The sequence below is a fragment of the Bombina bombina genome, chromosome 2, assembly GCF_027579735.1.
Source record: "Bombina bombina isolate aBomBom1 chromosome 2, aBomBom1.pri, whole genome shotgun sequence".
Classification (NCBI taxonomy): domain Eukaryota; kingdom Metazoa; phylum Chordata; class Amphibia; order Anura; family Bombinatoridae; genus Bombina; species Bombina bombina.
The window spans coordinates 473,498,639-473,523,918 of NC_069500.1; the positions used below are offsets into that span (position 1 = coordinate 473,498,639).

The 25,280-nt window shown below is 38.2% G+C and overlaps 1 protein-coding gene across 1 annotated transcript in view; it reads right to left on the bottom strand.

Moving 5' to 3' along the window:
- UBE3B (ubiquitin protein ligase E3B) overlaps positions 1-25,280 on the bottom strand; it is a 160,928-nt gene that overhangs the window by 94,156 nt on the left and 41,492 nt on the right. Inside the window, exons 14-21 of the mRNA XM_053702112.1 lie at positions 22,363-22,530; positions 21,680-21,851; positions 21,430-21,548; positions 12,111-12,225; positions 11,861-11,960; positions 6,805-6,924; positions 5,031-5,207; positions 4,832-4,942 (exon numbers count right to left, since the gene is read on the bottom strand). Coding sequence (XP_053558087.1) covers positions 4,832-4,942; positions 5,031-5,207; positions 6,805-6,924; positions 11,861-11,960; positions 12,111-12,225; positions 21,430-21,548; positions 21,680-21,851; positions 22,363-22,530 — 1,082 coding nt within the window. The remainder of the gene's footprint in view (positions 1-4,831; positions 4,943-5,030; positions 5,208-6,804; positions 6,925-11,860; positions 11,961-12,110; positions 12,226-21,429; positions 21,549-21,679; positions 21,852-22,362; positions 22,531-25,280) is intronic.

The window sequence follows — 25,280 nt, forward strand, 5'->3', positions numbered from 1 at the left end:
ATCCTTTAAGTCCACCGTGGTCATATATTGACCCTCCTGGATCATTGGTAAAATAGTCTGAATGGTCTCCATCTTGAAGGATGGGACTCTGAGGAATTTGTTTAGGATCTTGAGATCTAAAATTGGTCTGAAGGTTCCCTCTTTTTTGGGAACCACAAACAGATTGGAGTAGAACCCCTGCTCCTGTTCTGTTTTCGGAACTGGGCAGATCACTCCCATGGTATATAGGTCTTCTACACAGCGTAAGAACGCCTCTCTTTTTGTCTGATTTACAGACAATTGAGAAAGATGGAATCTCCCCCTTGGAGGAGAATCTTTGAAATCTAGAAGATACCCCTGGGTTACGATTTCTAAAGCCCAGGAGTCCTGAACGTCTCTTGCCCAAGCTTGAGCAAAGAGAGAAAGTCTGCCCCCTACTAGATCAGGTCCCGGATCGGGGGCTACCCCTTCATGCTGTCTTGGTGGCAACAGCGGGCTTCTTGGCCTGTTTATCCTTGTTCCAAGTCTGGTTAGGTCTCCAGACTGACTTGGATTGAGCAAAATTCCCCTCTTGCTTTGCAGCAGGGGAAGAGGTAGAGGAACCACCTTTGAAGTTTCGAAAGGAACGAAAATTATTTTGTTTGGTCCTCATCTTATTTGTCTTATCCTGAGGAAGGGCATAACCTTTCCCTCCAGTGATGTCTGAAATTATCTCTTTCAGTTCAGGCCCAAATAGGGTCTTACCCTTGAAAGGGATGGCCAAAAGCTTAGATTTTGATGACACATCAGCAGACCAGGACTTAAGCCATAACGCTCTACGCGCTAAAATGGCAAAACCGAATTCTTTTCCGCTAATTTAGCCAGTTGAAAAGCGGCATCTGTAATGAAAGAATTAGCTAGCTTGAGAGCCCTAATTCTATCCAGAATATCATCTAATGGAGTCTCAACCTGAAGAGCCTCCTCCAGAGCCTCGAACCAAAAAGAAGCTGCAGTAGTTACAGGAACAATGCACGCTATAGGTTGGAGAAGAAAACCCTGATGAACAAATATTTTCTTTAGGAGACCCTCTAATTTTTTATCCATAGGATCTTTGAAAGCACAACTGTCCTCAATAGATATAGTTGTACGCTTAGCCAGGGTAGAAATAGCTCCCTCCACCTTAGGGACCGTCTGCCACGAGTCCCGCATGGTGTCTGATATGGGAAACATTTTCTTAAAAGTAGGAGGGGGAGCGAACGGAATACCTGGTCTATCCCACTCCTTAGTAACAATGTCCAAAATCCTCTTAGGGACCGTAAAAATATCAGTGTAGGCAGGAACCTCTAGAAATCTGTCCATTTTAAACAATTTCTCTGGAACTACAATAGGGTCACAATCATCCAGAGTCGCTAAAACCTCTCTGAGCAATAAGCGGAGGTGTTCTAGTTTAAATTTAAAAGCCGTCATATCTGAGTCTGTCTGAGGGAACATCTTTCCTGAATCAGAAATCTCTCCCTCAGACAGCAAATCCCTCACCCCCAACTCAGAACAGTGTGAGGGTACATCGGATATGGCTAATAAAGCGTCAGAGGGCTCAGCATTTGTTCTCACACCAGACCTACTGCGCTTCCCCTGCAACCCAGGCAGCTTAGATAAAACCTCTGTGAGGGTAGTATTCATAACTGCGGCCATATCTTGCAGGGTGAAAGAATTAGACGCACTAGAAGTACTTGGCGTCGCTTGTGCGGGCGTTAATGGTTGTGACACGGGGAGAATTAGATGGCATAACCTGATTCCCTTCTGACTGAGAATCATCCTGCGACATACTTTTAGTAGCTAAAATATGTTCTTTGCAATTTATTGACCTTTCAGTGCATGAGGGACACATTCTAAGTGGGGGTTCCACAATGGCTTCTAAACATATTGAACAATGACTTTCTTCAATGTCAGACATGTTGAACAGGCTAGTAATGGCTACAAACAAGCATGAAAACACTTTATTTAGTGAAAAAATAACAATCTTAAAAAACGGTACTGCGCCTTTAAGAGAAAAAAAGCATACACGTTCTGCAAAACTGCTTTAAAATGCACCAAATTTTTCAAATTTTTGCAAGCAGACTCAATATGTGTAGTTAAGTTTGCCTCACAAGGAAATTTAACATTTAACCCTTTAATGTGCAAACCGGATTGAAATTAGGCCTAAATTCGGAAAAAACACCCCCAGCACCTTGCCACAGCCCTGCTGCCCTCAGGGATACTAAATATGGGGTTAAAGCTTCGATTTGGCCCAAAACATCCACAAGGGCCCTCAGGAGTTGGAGCTTGCTGCGTGAAAACAACTGCGCATCTGAGGCGCGAAAATAGGCCCCGTCCATCTCACTCGATGTCTCTACAGCCTCAAAGAACCGTACCAGAGCGGTTTTAAACTAGCCATGTGGGTTCTGAGACCCAAAAAATAAGCCAAGTGTACCCTCAATAAAGTTGCCCAAAAAACGTTAACAGCACTCCCAGTTCATAAAACGTTTGCCCACAAACATTCAAAACTCAGTGTCAACTATTTTTGTAATTATCCCCTTATGCAAGCTTAGTAATGCCTTTCTATAGCTCTTAGGATTACTGCTTACCCTTACCCTCATGGGGATACTGTCAGCCTTTCTGAAATACACAGACTCTCCAGAAAAAACGACTGAACATACTTCACTGCTATATAGCATGAAAACGTTCCTCACACTGAAGTTTCTTGTACCCCTCAGCCTCTGTGGGAACAGCACTGGATCTTAGTTACAAATGCTAAGATCATCATCCTCCAGGCAGAAGTCTTCATCCATCTGCTGCCTGAGAGTAAATAGTACACACCGGTACCATTTAAAACAAAAAACTCTTGCTTGAAGAAATTAAAAACTAATATTTTATCACCTCTTTCACTTTACCCTTCCTAGTACTTAGAGTAGGCAAAGAGAATGACTGGGGGTGGAGCTAAGGGAGGAGCTATATAGACAGCTCTGCTGTGGTGCTCTTTGCCACTTCCTGTTAGCAGGAGGATAATATCCCACAAGTAAAGGATGAATCCGTGGACTCGTCGTACCTTATAGAAGAAATAAAGACTTCTTTACTTTTCACTCCCTCTGACAGTACAGTGCCCAGCCTCTGCTTCCCAAGAATTATATCCCCAAATTAAAGAGATAATAAATCCATTGAAGTATCCACCTTTTCTTTGAAGGGTTAACTCCCTAAGTGCTGAATCCTTCTAATCTAGAAGGCAAAAGCAGTTACCTGTGAATCCGCTGCAGGGCAGGTACAGCATCACAGGTATGACAGACTCAGCCGACCTCTGACAGGGACCTGTAGAGAAAGAAAAGCAGAGTAACCAACCCTTGTTTTCTATATAGGGGTAGCATAAATGTTGGAAAAGAAGCAAGGACTACCTCGCCGTCTTCCAACTGCTAAAAGGATTAAATATCTTCATCCTCCTAATGTACAAGGCAAAGAATGACTGGGGGTTTATGGGAAGTGGGAGTGATACTTACAGCTTTGCTGGGGTGTTCTTTGCCTCCTCCTGGTGGCCAGGAGTTGAATTCCCCACTAGTAATTAGAATGCCATTGGAAAGAAATATATAGTTTTGACAAGTAAATAAAAAAAAACCAAGGCTCTATTTCTTTTTACATGGAGTGATAGCAAAAATGCTAAAAGTTCTGCAGTATTTTGGGCAAGTTTTTCTATGAAAGTCCTGGTTTCGAAGGGGTTAATATGGTGTTGGGTTAGAGTGCGAGTGGTAAGTTTTAGTTTTATTAACATTGCGCTCCATTGAAGTCTATGGTGAGAATAAGCTACACACGTTGGTTTTCACTCGTTCGAAAACCTTTTACTTTCAACTTGAATTAAAAAGTTTACTTTGAGCAGTGTTAGCGCTTGAGCAAAAGCATTAAATAGCGCTCCCCTTATAATCTGGCGTCTTGTTAGAGTAAACCAGGTGCTGTCTATAAGTAATCAGGTTAGGGAAGAAACACCAAATCCTTATGCTACCATTAATGTAAATAACGAGGCGTCTACAAGGTGTGCAGATAGTACTTGCCACCTGTGCAATATTTGGTGAATTCACTAATCTAATGTATGTGTTTCTCTGATCTAAACTAATTCACTCATGGTGTCAGTGACATTTGTAAGCGACATGATGTGCAGCAAAAATCCTTTAAAATTATTTAAAAAAAAACAACAAAACCCGGCATTATTCACACCTGCAAACAAAAACTGAGGTTCACCTTGAATTAGCTTCAATGGATAAAACTTTTTATAAGTGCTGGGTGCCACCATATTGGCCCACAGGCTGCAAGAGAGAATTATATTTGAATGCAGCCCCTCCCTGAGTGCCAACATATTAAAGCTATGATTATAGCATTATAGCTACTTGCTATGTTTATGCAGATGTGAATTTAATATGTTTTGATAAAGAAAGTTTGATCTTGCATGCTTTGTATTAAGTGAATTTTGAAATTGCATTAATTCTTTAGGTAATAAATCTGATCAAGCATGTGATATGTAAAATTCACCAATGGCAGCATCTTACAAGTCCATTTAATATTCATATCAGATAAGTTCATACCATCTAGCTATTATCAGACATTTTTAGCTCAGTAAATGTGTTTAATGAAAAGTATAGCATTGGACTTTATATTTAATTGTATGCTATCAGGAATACCTAGTAACCTTCCAAAGTACAGCATAGAAAACTACAGCTATGGATGATGAAACCCTGGCTATTTTAGTTATGCTTCTCATCTTCCAATAGCCAGGGATGCTGTTAAGTGGGACTTAATGTTGAACAAAATATTCTGGTTAAACTTGAACAGCAATAATGAATAATTATTTTATTACCTCATATACTGCTTTGCCCAACATCTTTCCTACAAATTCAAACAACTGCAGGTAGTTCTCATGAATATAAGATGTAGGAGATGGATATAATCTATCTCCAGAACTGGTAGTCTGCAGGTGGGAAAAAAAGAGGAAAAACATCTCAAAATGATAACTAGGTTATATGGTTCTGTTTGATGCTTTAAGGCTATTAAATTACCTTGAAAAGATTTAAAGCTGGATCAAACACTTTCTTTATAATTTCTTCTAAGAACTCCTTAAATACACCATCTTGGTCTATCCCGGCCTCATCAACACCAAGGTCATTCACAAACTTTACACGTATGACCCCTTTCATAGCATTCTGGGAAAGCTGCCGCAGCTGGTCATATCCATCCTAGTAAGTATAAAAAGTTATAAACAATAAATAATATGATACGTAAAATTATAACTTAAGAAAGACAAAGGCACTTTATACCAGTCTGGTCCTAATATAATTTCCTGTTTATTCTACAGTATAACCTCAGGTCTTACTTTGAAATAGTGAAATTTAAAGGGAAACTTGAGAATTTTCAAGTCTTAAAATGGTATACAATAAATTTTCTGTGCATGGTTTAAACACGAACACATCTCAGTTTGAATGGAGAGCTCATTTGTGAGCTAATGCTGTGACATTATTATGAAATAGAAAATGGTTTCACAGTTTATAATCGGATACCTTAGAAAATGTTCCCTACAGCAAGAACCCTATTTGAAGGCATTATTTTCCAGTCAGATCTCATACTAAAACCTACAAAGACATTCACAGATCAGGTAATATAACAGTTAGTATATCTGGTTTTTTACTGATAATATTATTGGTTTAAAGGACCAGTAAATACAGTAGATTTGCATACTCAACAAATGCATGATAACAAGACAATGCAATAGCACTTAGTCTGAACTTCAAATGAGTAGTAGGTTTTTTTTCTGACAAATGTCTAAAATTGTTTAAAATTGCTGCTCTATCTAAATCATGAAAAGTTTAATTTTGAATTGAATGTCCCTTTAAATTAACACCTTGAGACCAATTAGTTTTAAAAATGTTCTATTTATCATAAATTTGTATCTAAAACCAACTATGGAATTTCATTAAAAAAAATTCTTACATAAGTAGGAAGAAAAGCAGAGAATCTGCCGGTTTAAATGTTTGCTTAATGAAAATCCAAAAATTAAACTCTGTGCTTCCTCTCCAGATTTTACATTTATAGTTGATAAAAAAAAAAAGAGCAGCAAATGTAAAGGGGTAGATTTTTTCCAACATTCATTATCTGGAAGACTATAAGGGGAGCACAGAGAGGTTATATTTTAAATTGCCATAAAGCATGTAAATCAGGAATTACGTGGCACTTTTTTCTCAGCTAGGAGAGAATTGTACCACAAATGTTCTTTTTTGCCATTCAGCGTCTATTCACTGGTCTTACGCCACAATATAGTGTAAAAAGAGCACTTATTTGTAACCTTCTGGTACAAAGGCAGCTTTGCTGAGGTCTACAAGTTGATAATTAAATACATAGTGCACTGCTACTTCATTTTGATTACAATTTTACAGGAGGAATTTGTAGAAAAGTTTCCGGAGTGTGATTTCTGCTACCAAACACAATGTGCATTTTAGAATGTCAGAACTAAAGCATTTTAGAATAGCAGAACTAAAGGAACACATTAAAATGCTTCTGGGTTTATAACTGTTCTTTAAGCACAATCATCTAAAGGAATTTAGAATATAACAACTAATCATATAAAACAGCAGAAAAGGCTCCTGAAGGCTTTCAAAGGCTGTAATTTGTCATAAAATGAATCATATTTATATCGGTTCTACCAGGGCCCATGGTGTGTGTGGGTGGGATATGCAATATTTGGTGAGTCCTTCTGATGCAACATTGATGTCAAGTAGTTTGCTGTCACTTTACAACATTGCAAAAAAAATATTGAGTTTTTGGTGACCCTGGACACACCTCCAACATACGTGACCTCCGTATAGTGATGTGGGTAACATGTGGAGAGGCAGTGCTGGTCTCCACTAAGCCTAGCTTCTCCTTCTCCTTGGTGACAATATTCCGGAACAAGAGGACTCTCTACAAATAAGATTTAACAAAGTAAGACAGCTGTATAAAGAATATACCAAAAGGTGGGCAATAAGTAGTGGGCAAAAAGAAATGTGGAAAAAATTAAAATAAGAATGTTCATAATTATGTTTAAGCAATCTTTAAGCTTATTCAGTACCCACACAACTCTACTAATGAGATGGAAGCTGTGTGTCACAACTATGATAAAGAGTCCACTGTATCAAGTATGTTATATATAAGGTGTCATATAAGTTATGCCATATGAGCAGTGATCCAACTATCTGTACTGAAACATATTTAATATATTTCATTTTATTTATTTTTCAATTCTGACATTAGTGAGGAAGTGCCTGTGAATATCTATGTACTTATGGACCTTGAAGATCTTTCTTCACATAGATCTCTATGTATATCTATAAGTTCTAGTTCTATATGTGTGTTCACACTAATTCTAGTATTGTTACTAGACCTATAAACAGAGAGAAGTATACATTTGTTAACCAATTCTGTTGACCATATGATACTACAATCTTAAAAAAGAAACATATGTTAGCACTGTATCTATGATCAAGTATTATACATACCCTTGATGCAACATGTAAATTTGAAAGCCTTTATGCTAGAGAGACGCTCTACTCCCAGGGCAACCAATTGTGATTAATATATGCTATTACAAATAAGCTATAAGTATTACAGAAAGGCTGTTTACCCTAAGTTCTTTTATTGACGTATTTAATATATCAGATTCCCATATATGAGAACCTTACATACTAGTTATAATAGGATAGCTCCCACAGTATATGGGATCACACAATACTATAGATTAGGTTGCTAATTCTATAGATATCCAAATACATCTATCCGTCGCTAATGTATATGATTGATGAAAGACCTAAACAGAGATGATGTGTTTCCATGGCAACATAAGAACAATAACAGAGAAGAGAATAGAAGTATAATAAATGAAAATACAATATGGAATACAAAATAGCATGACTCTTAATATACACAGTGTCCACTATATTACCAACCTCTCGGCTAGATTACGAGTTGTGCGTTAGGGTAAAAAAGCAGCGTTAAGAGGTCCTAACGCTGATTTTTTTATGCCCGCTGGCATTACGAGTCTTGCAGGTATAGGTGTACCGCACACTTCTTTGGCCTTACCACAAAACGACTTACGTAAACTTCGTAAAGTCTTTTTTCTAGGGGACTTCCATAGCGGCGGTATTACGAGTCTGTCCTGGGAGGCCAAAAAGTGAGCGGTACAGCCTACCCTGTCAAGAGTCCTAACGCATTTAAAAGTCAGTAGTTATGAGTTTTATGGTACAACGCCGTAACATAAAACTCATAACTAAAGTGCTAAAAAGTACACTAACACCCATAAACTACCTATTAATCCCTAAACCGAGGCCCTCCCGCATCGCAAACACTATAATAAAATTTTAACCCCTAATCTGCCGCTCCGGACACCGCCGCCACCTACATTATATTTATGAACTCCTAATCTGCTGCCCCTAACATCGCCGACACCTTCATTATATTTATTAACCCCTAATCTGCCGCCCCCAACGTCGCCACGACTATAATAAACATATTAACCCCTAAACCGCAGCACTCCCGCCTCGCAAACACTAGTTAAATATTATTAACCCCTAATCTGCCGTCCCTAACATTGACGTCACCTACCTACATTTATTAACCCCTAATCTGCCGCCCCCAACGTCGCCACTATACTAAATGTATTAACCCCTAAATCTAACCCTAACACCCCCTAACTTAAATAAATATAAATAAAATTACTATCATTAACTACATTATTCCTATTTAAAACTAAATACTTACCTATAAAATAAACCCTAAGCTAGCTACAATATAACTAATAGTTACATTGTAGCTAGCTTAGGGTTTATTTTTATTTTACAGGCAAGTTTGTATTTATTTTAACTAGGTAGAATAGTTATTAAATAGTTATTAACTATTTAATAACTACCTAGCTAAAATAAATACAAAAGTACCTGCAAAATAAAACCTAACCTAAGTTACACTAACACCTAACACTACACTATAATTAAATAAATTAACTAAATTAAATACAATTACCTAAATAAAATTAAATTAGCTAAAGTATAAAAAAAACAAACACTAAATTACAGAAAATAAAAAAAAATTACAGATATTTAAACTAATTACACCTAATCTAATAGCCCTATCAAAATAAAAAAAAGCCCCTTCAAAATAAAGCCCCTCGCCCGACTTGGATGAAGACTTCTCCCGGCTTCGATGAGGACTTCGGCCTGGCTTGGATGAAGACTTCTCCCAGTAAGTCAATCTTCAGGGGGTTAGTGTTAGGTTTTTTAAGGGTGTATTGGGTGGGTTTTATTTTTAGGTTAGGGTTTGGGCCTGTAAAAGAGCTAACTGCCCTTTTAAGGGCAATGCCCATCCAAATGCCCTTTTCAGGGCAATGGGGAGCTTAGGGTTTTTTAGATAGTATTTTATTTGGGGGGGTTGGTTGTGTGGGTGGTGGGTTTTACTGTTGGGGGGGTTGTTTGTATTTTTTTTTTTTTTACAGGTAAAAGAGCCGATTATTTTGTGGCAATGCCCCGCAAAAGGCCCTTTTAAGGGCTATTGGTAGTTTAGTTTAGGCTAGGGTTTTTTTTATTTTGGGGGGGCTTTTTTTATTTTGACAGGGCTATTAGATTAGGTGTAATTAGTTTAAATATCTGTAATTTTTTTTTATTATTTTCTGTAATTTAGTGTTTGCTTGTTTTGTACTTTAGCTAATTTAATTTAATTTAGTTAATTTATTTAATTATAGTGTAGTGTTAGGTGTTAGTGTAACTTAGGTTAGGTTTTATTTTACAGGTACTTTTGTATTTATTTTAGCTAGGTAGTTATTAAATAGTTAATAACTATTTAATAACTATTCTACCTAGTTAAAATAAATACAAACTTGCCTGTAAAATAAAAATAAACCCTAAGATAGCTACAATGTAACTATTAGTTATATTGTAGCTAGCTTAGGGTTTATTTTATAGGTAAGTATTTAGTTTTAAATAGGAATAATTTAGTTAATGGTAGTAATTTTATTTAGACGTATTTAAATTATATTTAAGTTAGGGGGTGTTAGGGTTAGACTTAGATTTAGAGGTTAATACATTTAGTATGTTGGCGGCGGCGACGTTGGGGACGGCAGATTAGGGGTTAATAAAAGTAGGTATGTGGCGGCGACATTGGGGGCGGCAGATTAGGGGTTAATAAATAGTATGTAGGTGTCGGCGATGTTGGGGGCAGCAGATTAAGGGTTAGTATTTATAATGTAGGTGGCAGCGGTGTCCGAAGTGGCAGATTATGGGTTAATAAATATAATGCAGGTGTTGGCGATGTCGGGGGCGGCAAATTAGGGGCTAATAAGTGTAAGATTAGGGGTGTTTAGACTCGGGGTTCATGTTAGGGTGTAGACATAAATTTTATTTCCCCATAGGAATCAATGGGGCTGCATTACTGAGTTTTACTCTGCTTTTTTGCAGGTGTTAGACTTTTTTTCAGCCGGCCCCCCGTTGATTCCTATGGGGAAATATGACCAGCTCACCGCTGACTTAAGCAGCGCTGGTATTGGAGTGCGGTAAGGAGCAACATTTTGCTCAACGCTCACTTCTTGCCTTTTAACGCCGGGTTTGTAAAAACCCGTAATACCAGCGCTGCAGGTAAGTGAGCGGTGAGACAAAACTGCTCGTTAGCACCGCATAGCCTCATAAACGATCATTTTAAAGCAAAGTTTACTACATTTTAGCGACACTTGATGTTGATATTAACACGGAAGTGACGCCGATTCGTGACGTCACTTCCAGTTCGTACTAATATCGATAATAACCTAGGTGATATGGTCCGCACAAGCAAAGCGGAACGAAACAAGAAACACTCGTCCACAATGACCTTTATGTCTAACATCATTTACCTACATATTAGTTACAGATCAGTCTAAATGTTCATTGATTTTTTATGCTAACACGGAAGTGACGTTACTATCTGACGTCACTTCCTGCAATCACTTTAAACTTAGAGTAAGTGAATAGAATAACGAAACACAGGAAGAGGATGTCCTATAGTAATCTTTGGCGCCCAAACACTACTCAAACAGGAAGTTAGTACAAAATACACATACCACATCCACTATATAAGGCAACCAGATATGACTAGCACTTTAGTCTTGATAAAGGCCCATTTTTGAGGGCTGAAACACGTTGACAGTCATTTCGTAAGCTTTATTCCTTTTTCCAACTTTTGTTTTTAGCCGTATTGCACTATTTGCTATATGTTTTTACAGGTTATGGGAAGAAAATATGAATCAGCTCCAAAGAGGAAAACACAACCCCACAGAGGGATCTATATCTACTATTAACACTTTCGAATAACTCTCTTTTCCACTGAATGAATTCACCTTTTCACACTTCACTCAATTTTTGGGAGTTTTTTTTACAACACCTGATATATATCTCTGTTTTGTTTTTGTTTTTTGTACATCTTGGATATCCTTTGGAACCATTTCCACATCTTATATTTTTGATATAATTATATTCTTGAACACTCATTTTTTCATCATCACTATCTGGAATACGTCACCCATTGGAACACTACAGACCATTTTTAGCTAAGTCCTTATCGGTCCTTATACTCATAAGGTGCACCTTACAGAGCTTAGACTGAGCCTATTTTCCCACCATACATGGTATTTAATATATGTTTTTAATTGTATATTGTGCTTTTTTATTTAAGTGTTTTGCATTAATTGTGTAATTTACATTATATTTATCCCCTACAGGGATTTAGAGACATTTTAGACAGTTGTAATGAAATTTTACTTTTTACACTAAGCCTCTTCGGCGCTCTCTACACCATTTCTCCTATTTTTCCACAACTGTGATAAAGGATGCAGTGTATCACTCACATTCTTGTGTGGGATTACATGGGGAATGTACTGAAGCAGAAGCTGGGCTCTTTTCCTTTCCTTGTCCAGCTCTTGAAAGAGAAGTGCTGGTTTCAGATCCCTGCACAAGACAATATCTCAGATTAGACTGCACAGGGTAATGTATTAGGATAATATAGAGAGGGTTAGCAAACATTAGATTTCTTAGCAAATTATTTTTGCATATTACTGTAATATTCCATTCACACCTAATGCCATATAACACACTCACTTCCGTAGCCAGTGGTCTTCTGGGGCAAATCTCCTTCGGCAATCTCTTTCATACAGCACCATCAGCCAGCCATGCACAGAATGAAACAGCTCAAGGGTTTCTCCTTTTGAATTCTCTGCAAAGAGAGGGATAGAGTTTACTTTCAACCTTATTGGGTTACTATCAAACTCTTACCAACAGCAATAGCTGACTTCATATTGTATTTCATTATAGATTGGATACCTGAAAAGAAACCCTAAAATGATACAGTTCTATGCAAATACTTGATAAAGACATCGGCAAAAGGCAGTTGATTTTCCATATAAATGCATCTATGGTACAAGAAGCCATGCTTATAGATTAATAACAAAAGTGCTTAAATTTGTCCTATTTTCTCATTGCACATTCTTATTATAAACGACTGCTGGAATAAATGCAAATATATTCATTTTAAATAAACTAAATACATTCAAGTGCTAACTAAGTTCTTCTTTATTGCTACATGAAATATGTAATACCCAACTAGTCCCAAAACAACTTACTCTAATAATTTGATTAAAAAAAAGGGAAATGTATAAAATGTGTGACAGAATGGGCCTTCATCTAACACTACTTTAAAGGGCCATGATACCCAAATGTTGAAACACTTGAAAGTCATGCAGCACAGCTGTAAAAAGCTGACTAGAAAATATCACCTGAACATCTCTATGTAAAAAAGAAAGATATTTTACCTCAAAATGTCCTAAGTATTCACACCCCATTGTAAAGGACGTTAAGCAGTAAATCAGTATGTCTGTCCCAGGACAGGCAAGGGAGGGAGCCTTGTGCACACTCATCTTATTTCCCTATTCAGTTTAAGGAAGTTTACTATGAAATCTCATGAGAGTTACGTAAAATCTCATGAGATCACAATAAAAGAGTTCATGACCTCAGCACTTTTGATGCTGATTGGCTGCAGTTCATTCCTTCATATATTTTTTTTACCTGCAGCTGGGCAGTATCTGAAAGATAACTTTATACACAGAACTTACTCTGGTGAGCTGAGGAAATTGTGAGGTAAAATATCTTTTTTTACATAGAGATGTTCAGGTGATATTTTCCTGTCAGCTTTTTACAGTTATACTGCATCAGTTTCAAGTGATTTAAGATATGAGTATTATGTCCCTTTAAAGGGACACTGAGGTCAAATAAAATTTTCATGATTCAGATACAGCATGTCATTTTAAACAACTTTCCAATTTACTTCCATTAAAAAAATTGTGCAGTCTTTTATATTTACACTTTTTGAGTCACCAGATCCTACTGAGCATGTGCAAGAACTCACAGACTATACGTATATGCACTTGTGATTGGCTGATTGCTATCACATGGTACAAGGGGAGTGGAACTATACATAACTTTGAAATTTATTATAAAAAAATCTGCTACTTATTTGAATTTCAGACTAAGTGCTATTGCATTGTCTTGTTATCTTGCATTTGTTGATTATGCAAATCTAATGTGTTGACTGGTCCTTTAAGCATGAAGACATTGAGTTATTAGTAAATATGCATTGTCACACATTAATAACATTATATATTATAGAACAGTAAAGAAGGTTCAGACTGAGCGCCAAAGGTATACCTCAAGCTAGTATACAAAGACCTCCTAGCTGGTCTGGGCAGAAATGAATCAAGTAGTGGGGTGTATACAGCGCCTGGATAGGCAGAGGTAATGAAACTACTGAATTGTTTCATTACCTCTGCCTATCCAGGCGCTGTATACACCCCACTACTTGATAACATTATATATTCTCAACTGGTGACACATTACTAAAGTTAACCTGTAGGGAAGCATAGGTGGAAAAAAAGAAATAACAATGTCTAGCTCTGAAGAAGCCCTGTCTGCAAGACCTTGCTACAAAATGACGCTAATGATGAAACAAAAACATAAAAGGTAATACTAAATATGCAATGAAAACCACAGACTAAGACCTTATTATACCTATTCTATGATGAAGCCAGAACACTAGTAGAGGCAGCTCTCACCTTAAAGGGACATGGAATCAAAATTACATTTTCATGATTTAGTTTAAAAAAAAATCTCTTATTTCTGTATATTTACCACTTCTTGGTATTCTTTTGGCAAAAACGAAATTTATGCTTACCTGATAAATTAATTTCTTGACACGACGAGTCCACAGATCATCATTAATTACTGTTGGGAATATCACTCCTGCCAAGCAGGATGCGGCAAAGAGCACAACAGCAAAGCTGTTAAATATCACCTCCCTTCCCTCCCACCCCAGTCATTCGACCAAAGTAAAGGAGAGAAAGGAAGCAACAAGGTGCAGAGGTATCTGAAGTTTATAAAATACTAACAACCTGTCTAAATAACAGGGTGGGCCGTGGACTCATCGTGTCAAGAAAGAAAGAAATTTATCAGGTAAGCATAAATTTTATTTTCTTTCTAATCAATACCCAAGCTAGAGTACACAGATGATAAGGGAGGGACAAGACAGGAAACCTAAACGGAAGGCACCACTGCTTGAAGAACCTTTCTCCCAAAAGCGGCCTCAGCCGAGGCAAAAAGAGTCAAATTTATAGAAGTTTGAAAAAGTGTGAAGAGAGGACCAAGTTGCAGCCTTGCAAATCTGTTCCATAGAGGCTTCATCTTTGAATGCCCAGGAAGAGGAAACAACCCTCGTAGAAAGAGCCGTTACTCCCTCAGGAGGCTACTGTCCAGCAGATTCATAGGCAAAGCAAATGATACTCTTCTGCCACAAAGAAAGAGAAACAGCCGTAGCTTTCTGTCCCTTACGTTAAACAGAAGACTGACGAAAATCCTTAGTCACCTGTAAAAAGAATTTTAGTGCACGTACCCCGTCCAGATTGTGTAGAAGCCGTTCCTCCTGAGAAGAAGGATTAGGACACAAGGAAGGAACAACAATCTCCTGATTAATGTTCCGATCTGCAACTACTTTAGGGAGAAACCCTAATTTAGTACATAAAGCCACCTTATCGGAAGAAAAATAAGGTAAGGGAACTCTTACTGTAATGCTCTGACACTCTACGAGCAGAAGAATAGCAACAAGAAACAAAACTTCCCAAGATAACAACTTAATATCTAAGGAATGCCTAGGCTCCAATGGAGTCCCTTAAAGAACCTTAAGAACTAAAATAAGACTTCAGGAAGGCATAACTGGTTTGAACACAGGTCTGAGCCTGACCAAGGCCTGACAAAAAGATTGCACGACTTGGATATAACCCAAGCCGCTTAAGTATCAAAATAGAGAAGGCGGATATTTGACCCTTTAGTGAACTTGCCAATAAACCCATTTCCAAACCTTCTTGGAGAAAAAACAGAATTCTAGGAATCCCAACTCTACTCCAAGAGAAGCCTTTTGATTCACACCGATATAGATATCTTATGGTAAATCTTACTAGTCACAGGTTTACGTGAATCAAGGTCTTAATGACCGAGTCCGAAATCCACGCTTGGATAAATTTAAGCGTTCAAACTCCAATTAGTCAGACTCTGAGAAACTAAATTTGTATGAAGGAAGGCCCCTTGAAATAGAAGGTCCTTCCCGAACTGAAGTCTCCAAGGTGAAAAAGAGATGACATGTCCACCAGGTCTGCATACCAAATCCTGTGAGGCCATGCCGGTGCAATGAGGGTCACCGACGCCCTCTCCTGCTTGATTCGAGCAATGACTCGAGGAAAAAAAGTGAACGGAGACAATAGGTATGCAAGACTGAAATTCCAGGGTATCGCTAGAGCGTCTCTCAGTACCGTACCTCAGAAGCTTGACATTCTGCCGAGATGCCATGAGATCCAATTCCGGCTGACCCCATTTGAGAATCAGGCTGGAAAACACTTCCGGATGGAGCTCCCACTCCCCCGGGTGAAGGGTCTGCCTGCTCAGGAAGTCCGCCACAGCAATTGTGGGTCTCTGCCAACTGAATGATCTTGGCTACCTCTTTCATGGCCAAGGAACTCCTAGCTCCTCCCTGATGGTTGATGAAAACCACTGAGGCAAAATTGTCCTACTGGAACCTGAAGATCCAGGCCGCAGTTAACTGAGACCAGGCCAGAAGAGCATTGAAGATTGCTCTCAGTTCCAGAATGTTTATGGGAAGAACACACTCCGACCGAGTCCCTGTTCTCTGAGCCTTTAGAGAGCCTCCCAGAAGCCTGGCATCTGTTGTCACAATCACCCAAGAGGTTCTGCGAAAGCAGGTTCCCTGGGAAAGATGATCCAGAGACAACCACAAAAAATAGAGAATCCCTTGCCTCCTGCTCCAGCAGTAATCGCGGAGGCAGATCCGCATAATCTCCGTTCCACTGCCTGCGCCTTAACTGCAGAGGTCTGAGATGGAAACGGACGACCGGGATGATGTCCATTGCCGCTACCATCAGCCCGATTACCTCCATACACTGAGCTTCTGATGGCCGAGGAGATGACTGAAGTGCTAGGCAAGAATCGAAAATCTTCTATTTCCTGACTCTGTCAGAAAAATCTTCATTGATAAGGAATATATTATGGTTCTCAAGAAAAACACCTTTGTATTTGGAACTAAGGAACTCTCTTCCAAATTCACCTTCCATCCGTGAGACCGCAGGAAAGATAACATCATTTCCGTGTGAGATCTTGCTTGTTGAAAGGAAGACGCCTGAACTAGAATGTCATTCAGATAAGGTGCCACTGCAATGCCCCGCAATCGGAGTAACCGCTAGCAGGGATCCCAGGACGTTTGAGGAAATTCTGGTAACTGTGGTAAGACCAAATGGAAAAGCCACAAACTAAAAGTGTTTGACTAGAAAAGCAAACCTTAGAAACTTGTGATAGTCCCTGTGTAGGGGAACATGCAGGTACGCATCCTTTAAATCCACCATTGTCATGAATTGACCCTCCTGAACCAAAGGAAGAATGGAACGAATAGTTTTCATCTTGAAGGATGGCACTCTGAGGAATTTGTTTAGACTCTTGAGATCTAAAATCGGTCTGAAGGTTCCCTTTTTTGGTAAACACGAACAGATTGGAATAGAACCCCAGACCTCATTCTTGCATTATAACAGGAACCATCACTCCCAGGTCAGAGAGGTCCCAAACACAGTGTAAGAACGCCACTCTCTGTGTCTGGTCTACAGATAATCTTGAAAGCAGAAAACTGCCCCTGGGAGGAAATGTCTTTACTCTAGTTTGTATCCCTGGGACACTATGTCCACCGCCCAAGGATCCTGAACATCTCGTACCCAAGCCTGAATGAAAAATGAAACCGGATCTTGTGGGGGCAGACCCCTCATGCTGTTTTTGATGCAATAGCAGGCTTTTTGTATTGTTTTCCCATGTTCCAAGACTGATTGGGACTCCAGGAAGGCTAGGACTGCTCCTGCTTGGAGGAGGAAGTGAAAGGATTTCCATTGAAATTTCGAAAGGAACGAAAATTACTCTGACACCCCTATTGATTATTTATCCTGAAGGAGGAAAAGTCCCTTTCCTCCCGTGATGTCAGCAATTATTTCTGTCAACCCCGGCCCAAACAAAGTCTTTCCTTTATAAGGAATCGCCAAAAGTTTAGACTTAGATGACATATCCGCAGACCAAGATCTGCGGGTCAGTATGGCAAAAAACAAAATTTTAGCTGCCAGCTCAATAACCTGAAGGGAAGCATCCGTGGTAAAGGAATTGGCCAACTTAAAGGCCTTTATCCTAACCTTGATTTCTGCAAGGGAAGAGTCTGTTTTTAATAGATTCAGAAAAAGGCATCAAACAGTATGCTACCGCACTAGTGACAGTAGCCATACAAACCGCGGGTTGTCATTGTAAACCCTGGTGTACATATCCTGAAACTTCTTATCCATAGGATCCTTAAAGAAGCAACTATACTCTATAGGAATAGTAGTTCTCTTGGCTAGCGTGGAAATTCCACCTTGGATACCGTCTGTCAAGATTCCTTGATAGAATCTGCTATAATAAATTTAAAAAAACAGGGGATGGAGAAAAAGGGATACCCAGTCTCTCCCATTCCTTAGCAATAATCTCAGTAGCTCAATTTGGTACAGGAAAAACTTCCACCATGGAAGGTACATCAAAATACTTATGTAGCTTACTGGACCTTTTAGGATTGACAACAACCATGGTGTCGCTATCATCCAGAGTAGCTAAAACCTCCTTGAGTAACAGACGGAGGTGTTCTAGCTGAAACCTGAAGGATATAACTTCAGAATCAGTAGGAGGAATTACACTGTCTGAGTCTGGGATTTCACAGTCAGATGCTACCGAAGTATCCTCCTACTCAGGCTTCTGGGAGGGGGCATTCAAAATACCAACAACAGCATTAACAACCTCACTTACTGAAAGTTTACCTTTCCTCTTGCGCTTTCCCTGCAGCATGGGAAAAGCAGACAACGCATCAGAGACTGCAGAGGGCATGAGGGAAGCGATGTCTTGCAACGTGATTCCAGGTGGAGTTACAGAAGAAGCGCAGGGCACTGCATGAGTGGGCGATAACATTTTTGGACACTTGAGGAGAAAGCTGCGGTATATAGTGAACATTGTCGTTAGGCACCTAACCAGTATCTGCCTTAGACAATGTTGGCTCAGAAAAAAAATCTATCCCTGTAATTTAAAGTTCTCTCAAAACATAAGGAACAGAAGGGATAGGTGGTTCCATATAGCACCAAAAACACTGTCACTTTAAATTTTAAAACGAAACTTTTTTTTTTTTATATATTCTGCAGTAACTAAATAAATAGAGTGTATGCAAGTACTATTAACAACCTGTACACCTCAGCTTAGCTTTGCTGAGGTGCCTACCTGCCCTGCTGACACCGGATAGAATTTCTCTAGTAAATGATCCGGAACTTGCAAAATATCAACAACAGCGTCTACAGTATAGAGAGCAGCTGTCCGGTCCCAAAAGCGCAGATTTAAACTTTATTATGCGCTTTCCAGTGAGATTGTTATCCGGTCACAGTGAATGCAGGGGAACCAGTAAATCCTCAGCCCCAGTGCCTGCGTTAACATACTGCCAGTATATGTTACCCTTAACATATAGGAGAAAAACTGTGTGTCCCTTATTGAATAAAGTGCCCACTTTTTCCTGTTGTACCCAGAAAAATAAAGTCAGCACTTACCTCATAAATCTGCCAGGCAGCATGGCAGCTCACTAGGTTTGAGAGGTCTTCTCCCTCACATGGACCTGTGGAAAAAGAGATAAAGACTGAGTAATCTTACTCAGGCTTTCAGAGTTAGGGCAGCATAAACTACATGGGAGGCGCAGTGAGAATTATATCCCACAAGTTCCCATTGCTCTAAAGCCACCACTGCTCTACTGAAGAGACTGATATGGACTACGGCTACACCCCAGAACAAAGCAGCACAATCTTGCACTACTTAAAAAATAATAAAATCTTGCTTGAAGAATCTTTTACTAACACCTAACTTTACCACTTCCTTGCTCTAACGTAGACAAAGAGAATGACTGGGGTGGGAGGGAAGGGAGGTGATATTTAACAGCTTTGCTGTGGTGCTCTTTGCCGCCTCCTGTTGGGCAGGAGTGATATTCCCAACAGTAATTAATGATGATCCGTGGACTCATCGTGTCATTAGAAAGAAACTTAGCTTCTCTACATGAAAACATATCTAGATAAGCTTAAAAGTGTGCATTTTTCTTGAACAGTATATGTATAAAATAATTACAAGCATTGTTACAAATACAGCTGCCATGTATTGCTCAAGACATACGCACACTCTTGAGCCAGCCTAGGTATTCTGCAATGGGAAAGCGCTAAAGACAGCACAAGAAGGACGTACAGTTTATAACTGAAGTAAATTAGAATGTTTTTGAAATTGTATATTCGATTTCGATTTTGACTTTCATGTCCTTCTAAAATGTCTTACAGAATTGGAAAGGAAAAAAAAAACCCTATCAGATTTTGTAAAACAGGTCAGGTTTTCAGGATTACCCTGGATATGGAGAGGTTGGTTAACTGCTGAGCAGCTGGTTGTATCATATGGGCATCCTGAATATCTGGCCTGTTAGTCCTAGGGACTTCAGTAGATGAAGGTAATCCAAGAAGTTCTCAGCAATACTTACAATGCAAACCTAACCCAGTTAAAAGTATTAAAAGATATGGGTAGCAAGGGAGAAATAACCTTGTCTAGGGGAAGCAACTTCCAAGGTTTGTAAATGAAATGGACTCTGGGGTCTAAGGAACTGTGAAAGTAAACAAATAAAAATTAGCACCTTTGGACAAGCCAGGAGCAAAAGGATAGTTTTCAGTCGGTCTCCCTAATAATCAAATGAAAGACAAATGCCCCTTGCAATGTTTAAAGGATACTCATTACATGTAATAATGAATGTTTGAAGATCCCGGTTTCTAGCATAATGCTAAGATGCTTAACAGTTTTCCCTTAAAATGATATGAAACCCAAAAATGTTCCTTTGTGGATCAGACAGAGCATACAATTTAAAAAAAGTTTCCAATTTACTTTTGATCAAATTTGCTTCCCATGGTATTCTTTGCTGAAGAGATACCTAGGTAGGTGTTTGGAGCACTGCATGGTAGAAAATAGTGCTGCCAATTAGTGCCCTTGCAAATGGATAACATTCTTGTAAAACTGCTGTAATATTGTGTTCCAGTCACAAGCAGTTATGATCTGTTTTCAACAAAAGATTACCAAAGGAACAAAGAAAAATTGATAATAGAAGTTAATTAGAAAGTTGTTTAGAACTGCATGCTCTATCTGAATCATGAAAGAGAAATTTAGGGTTTCATGTCCCTTTAAGGTCAAGACTTCTGGACCTCCCCATATCTAGAATATTTCCAGAAACACAAACAAGTTAAGTAAATATTCCTATTGGCTAAATAATCTGGTGATTAAGAAAATATGTTCCAGTCCGAGACGAGCAGAAAAAAAAAAAGATAGGTGAGACTGCGTAGAAGCTGATATCTGCCTCTGGGCCTATGTGTATACTATAGTTATCATAACATGTGTTGTGCAAACTATGGCACATGTGATGAATTCTCAATAACACATGTATAATACATCCCTTAACAAACAATACAACAATTACTACAGGTTACAAATTCCCTTCTACCACAAGTGTAAAACACTTTAACTGCCATTACATGTGTAACACAGGTTCACTATCACAGCTTGCATAACACCTAATAAAATGTGTAACACATGCTCATTATAGGAGCACATGTAAAACGTGTTCTAGGGCCACACACTAATTACAAGATAAGATATATATTTGTTGTACATGCTAGATATACCGTTCAACACAACATGTGTCAAACACCGACACACACATCAGGCAGTTGCCCCTTCCCACAAGCAAACTTACCCACAAGACCATCCCAGAGCATCTTGAACACAAAACAGTTAAGGAAAGAGGAGATTGTAACCAGCTCTTCCACCTTGAAGGAGATCTGCTCCTCATATACTTCAATGTCATCCAGAATCCTGCCAAATGTGTAAATCTGAGTTTAGTGGAGGCAAAAAAATAAATTCTGTTTCAAGTATAGAAATTATTAATTTATGTTACAAAAACTAGTAGTAAAATTTATGATCAGTGTAAAGAGGATAAAACATACGTAATTAAATGCCGGGAACAGTCGCAGAAAAGAACCAGCATGGCCAAAAGTCGCTGTGATTCTTCTGTGTCATTGCTCAGACACTCCAGAAAGAGCTTCAGTCCTCCCTGTGGTCCTAGCTCGCAAATAAATGCCCACAACTTGGGTAAGAGGTCATCCAGATAAGTGAGACCTTTGAAAATAACCAAATGTCAATGAAAACATCAATGACCAGTAACCAATTATGAGCAGAGGAATTAAAAACAAGAAAATTGTGTATATATATATATATATATATATATATATATATATATATATATAGTCTGAGGAAGGGGTGAATGCCCCGAAACTTCACTGCTGAATAAAGTGAGTGCATATTATTGGATGGTATATATATATATATATACATACATACACACACATATATATATATATATATACACACATACTGTGCATACCTTACAATGAGGAGCTTCATACACACAGTAAGAAATAAGACATAACAAAACAAAATCAAGTGCAAACTATCTTTAAGATTATGATTATAATGGTTGTAAAAACAGTTCAGCAAGCATCCCTTTGGTCAGCTTGATAATGAGTTACCTGACACATCCAAAAGTGAGCCAAGAGCTGCCCACATCTATAGACCTGTTGTTGGAAAATAAAGAAAGACAGCACAACATTAATTCCTAAAAACCACTAACCAGTGAGGATCTGCAACCGTATCTGTGTCAGTGTGGTCAGTGCCGTCTGGTACAGCACACAGATGTTGCATACTTTTTGCACCTCTTGGGAGTCAACTCGCTTTCCCCCAATGGGCTTCAGGATGTGCCGGACAGAGGCAGATTTCTGGAATGCTCGTTTAAAAAGATCTGATGATGAAAGTGAAAAACATATCCCTAAAACTACTGTTGCATGGTTAAACCAAGTATAACATTAATATCAACTTTTTTACACTTCCAAACAAACACAGAAGTCTAGAAAATATTTTCTTTAAAGTGAATGTAAATGTTCACAAAATGAAAACCGTTTTTAAAAATACTATTAAAACAGGGGCACTTTCATTCATGAAAGTTTACATTGCAGAGGTTTTTTTTTTTTTTTAAATACTTACCCTAATTCCTTGCAAACTTGGAACACTGGAGTAGCAATTCCCCCGCCCCCAGGTCGTCTCACCTTTTGTCAGAAATGACGAATCTGGCTTCCTCCAATCACGGCATGGCGGCAATGTTTGCTCGGGTGGGGGGAGAAGTCGTTATTGGAGGAAGCAGGATTCGTCATTTCTGACGTAAGAAGAGAGGACCTTGGGGCGGGGTAATCGCTGCTCTGGTGTTCCAAGCTTCAAAGGAATAAAAGGTAAGTATTTAAATGAATGAATGAAAGTGCCCCTGTTTTTAATAGTATTTTTAAAAACAGGGCTTTCATTTGTGAAAATTTACATTCACTTTAACTATTCCTCCCTATTGCTACCAGCTGTAAAACTTTAGTTTTTAAAAAAAAATCACAATGGTTTGTGTCCCCCCCAAAGAACTTAAATACAGTGGGCTAGATTACAAGTGGTGCACTATTTAGCGCTCCGGCTCAAGCATAAACACAGCTAGAAGGACTCTTTATGTGTGGGCCGGTTAGTGCGCGTATTACAAGTTAAAAGTAAAAGCTTTGCGTGTGTGAAAACCAATCCACGCTAACTTCAGGACCTTGGATATCACTCGCGAGCTAACCCCACATTCCAAACTTCTTCACATACAGGACACAATGTTATTTTTATTTTAAATGCATATGTACACACACATTATATATATATATATATATATATATATATATATATATATATATATATATATATACACACACATACATATATATATATATATATATATATATATATATATATATATATATATATATATATATATATATATATATATATATATATATATACATACATCCACACACACACACACACACACACACACAGGGCCACACCACACCCACTACCCCCCCCAACTAACCCCCCCCCCCCATTCTTTGTATATGTTTAGACAATGTGAAACACCTTACTGTGCAGTTCCCAGGTTACTGTAGGTTTGTTCTTAAGTTGAGTTTGTATGTAAGTTGGAACAGGCACTTTTTTTTTAGGTGAAACTCTAGCCAAACATTTTTTAAGTTTTGGATAGCATAGGGAAAAGTTTGTTTTGCTACCTGTGCCCCATCACTTTCTGTCCTTGTGACAATTGGATTTTGAGTATTTTGGGTTATCCTGGATAAAGCTCTATTTTCTCCGTTTGTAAGTACAAATTGTACTTAAGTTGGATGTCTGTAACCCGGGGACTGCCTGTACTACAAATTAAATAATGCTACAAACAGTAATACATTAAAAATAAGTGCATAGCAGTTAACAACATCAACTAGGGTTCTGGGGAAGACAACAGCTGGACAGAAAAAGGAAGTTGTTGAACTGAGAGAAAGCAGAGTGTTGACATTAGTGGGAGGTCATAGCAAACCTGGAAACATTGTTTTATAACAATCATCTCTCATCTATCTTTCTCCATTCCCTCCTCTCTTTTTATAGCCTCCCTCATCTTTTAGGCCATATCTTCTCTTTACACTCTCTCTTCTCTCTCATATCTCTTCACTCCTTTTTTTTATCCACTCTTTCTTAACAATATTTTTCTCTCCACTTTTCAGCTCTAATTTCTCATTGCCTCTGTTTATACTCTCAGAATTAACAGTCTAAGCACTAATGGGGTCCCTAATATATATATATATATATATATATATATATACACACACATACATACACATATACACACATACATACACATATACCTATATATATATTCCTATAGATATATACGATACATTAACATTATCATATATATAAATATATGAGACAACACTTCAGAGTTATTTTAAGGCGTGTTATTGAAATGTTAAAAATATTAAAAATATTATTAATTCTTAAAATTATTATAGATACTGTAAAAAATAATTATATATATATATTCTATGAAATGTTTGGAATTTTTTAGTACATCTATAATAATATTTAATAATTATTTGTTAATATTTCAAAAACTCGCCTTAAGATAACATAATTTATGTAAGAACTTACCTGATAAATTCATTTCTTTCATATTAGCAAGAGTCCATGAGCTAGTGACGTATGGGATATACATTCCCACCAGGAGGGGCAAAGTTTCCCAAACCTTAAAATGCCTATAAATACACCCCTCACCACACCCACAAATCAGTTTAACGAATAGCCAAGAAGTGGGGTGATAAGAAAAAAGTGCGAAGCATAAATATAAGGAATTGGAATAATTGTGCTTTATACAAAAAAATCATAACCACCACAAAAAAGGGTGGGCCTCATGGACTCTTGCTAATATGAAAGAAATGAATTTATCAGGTAAGTTCTTACATAAATTATGTTTTCTTTCATGTAATTAGCAAGAGTCCATGAGCTAGTGACGTATGGGATAATGACTACCCAAGATGTGGATCTTCCACGCAAGAGTCACTAGAGAGGGAGGGATAAAATAAAGACAGCCAATTCCGCTGAAAAAAAATCCACACCCAAAAATAAAGTTTAAATCTTATAAAGAAAAAAACTGAAAAT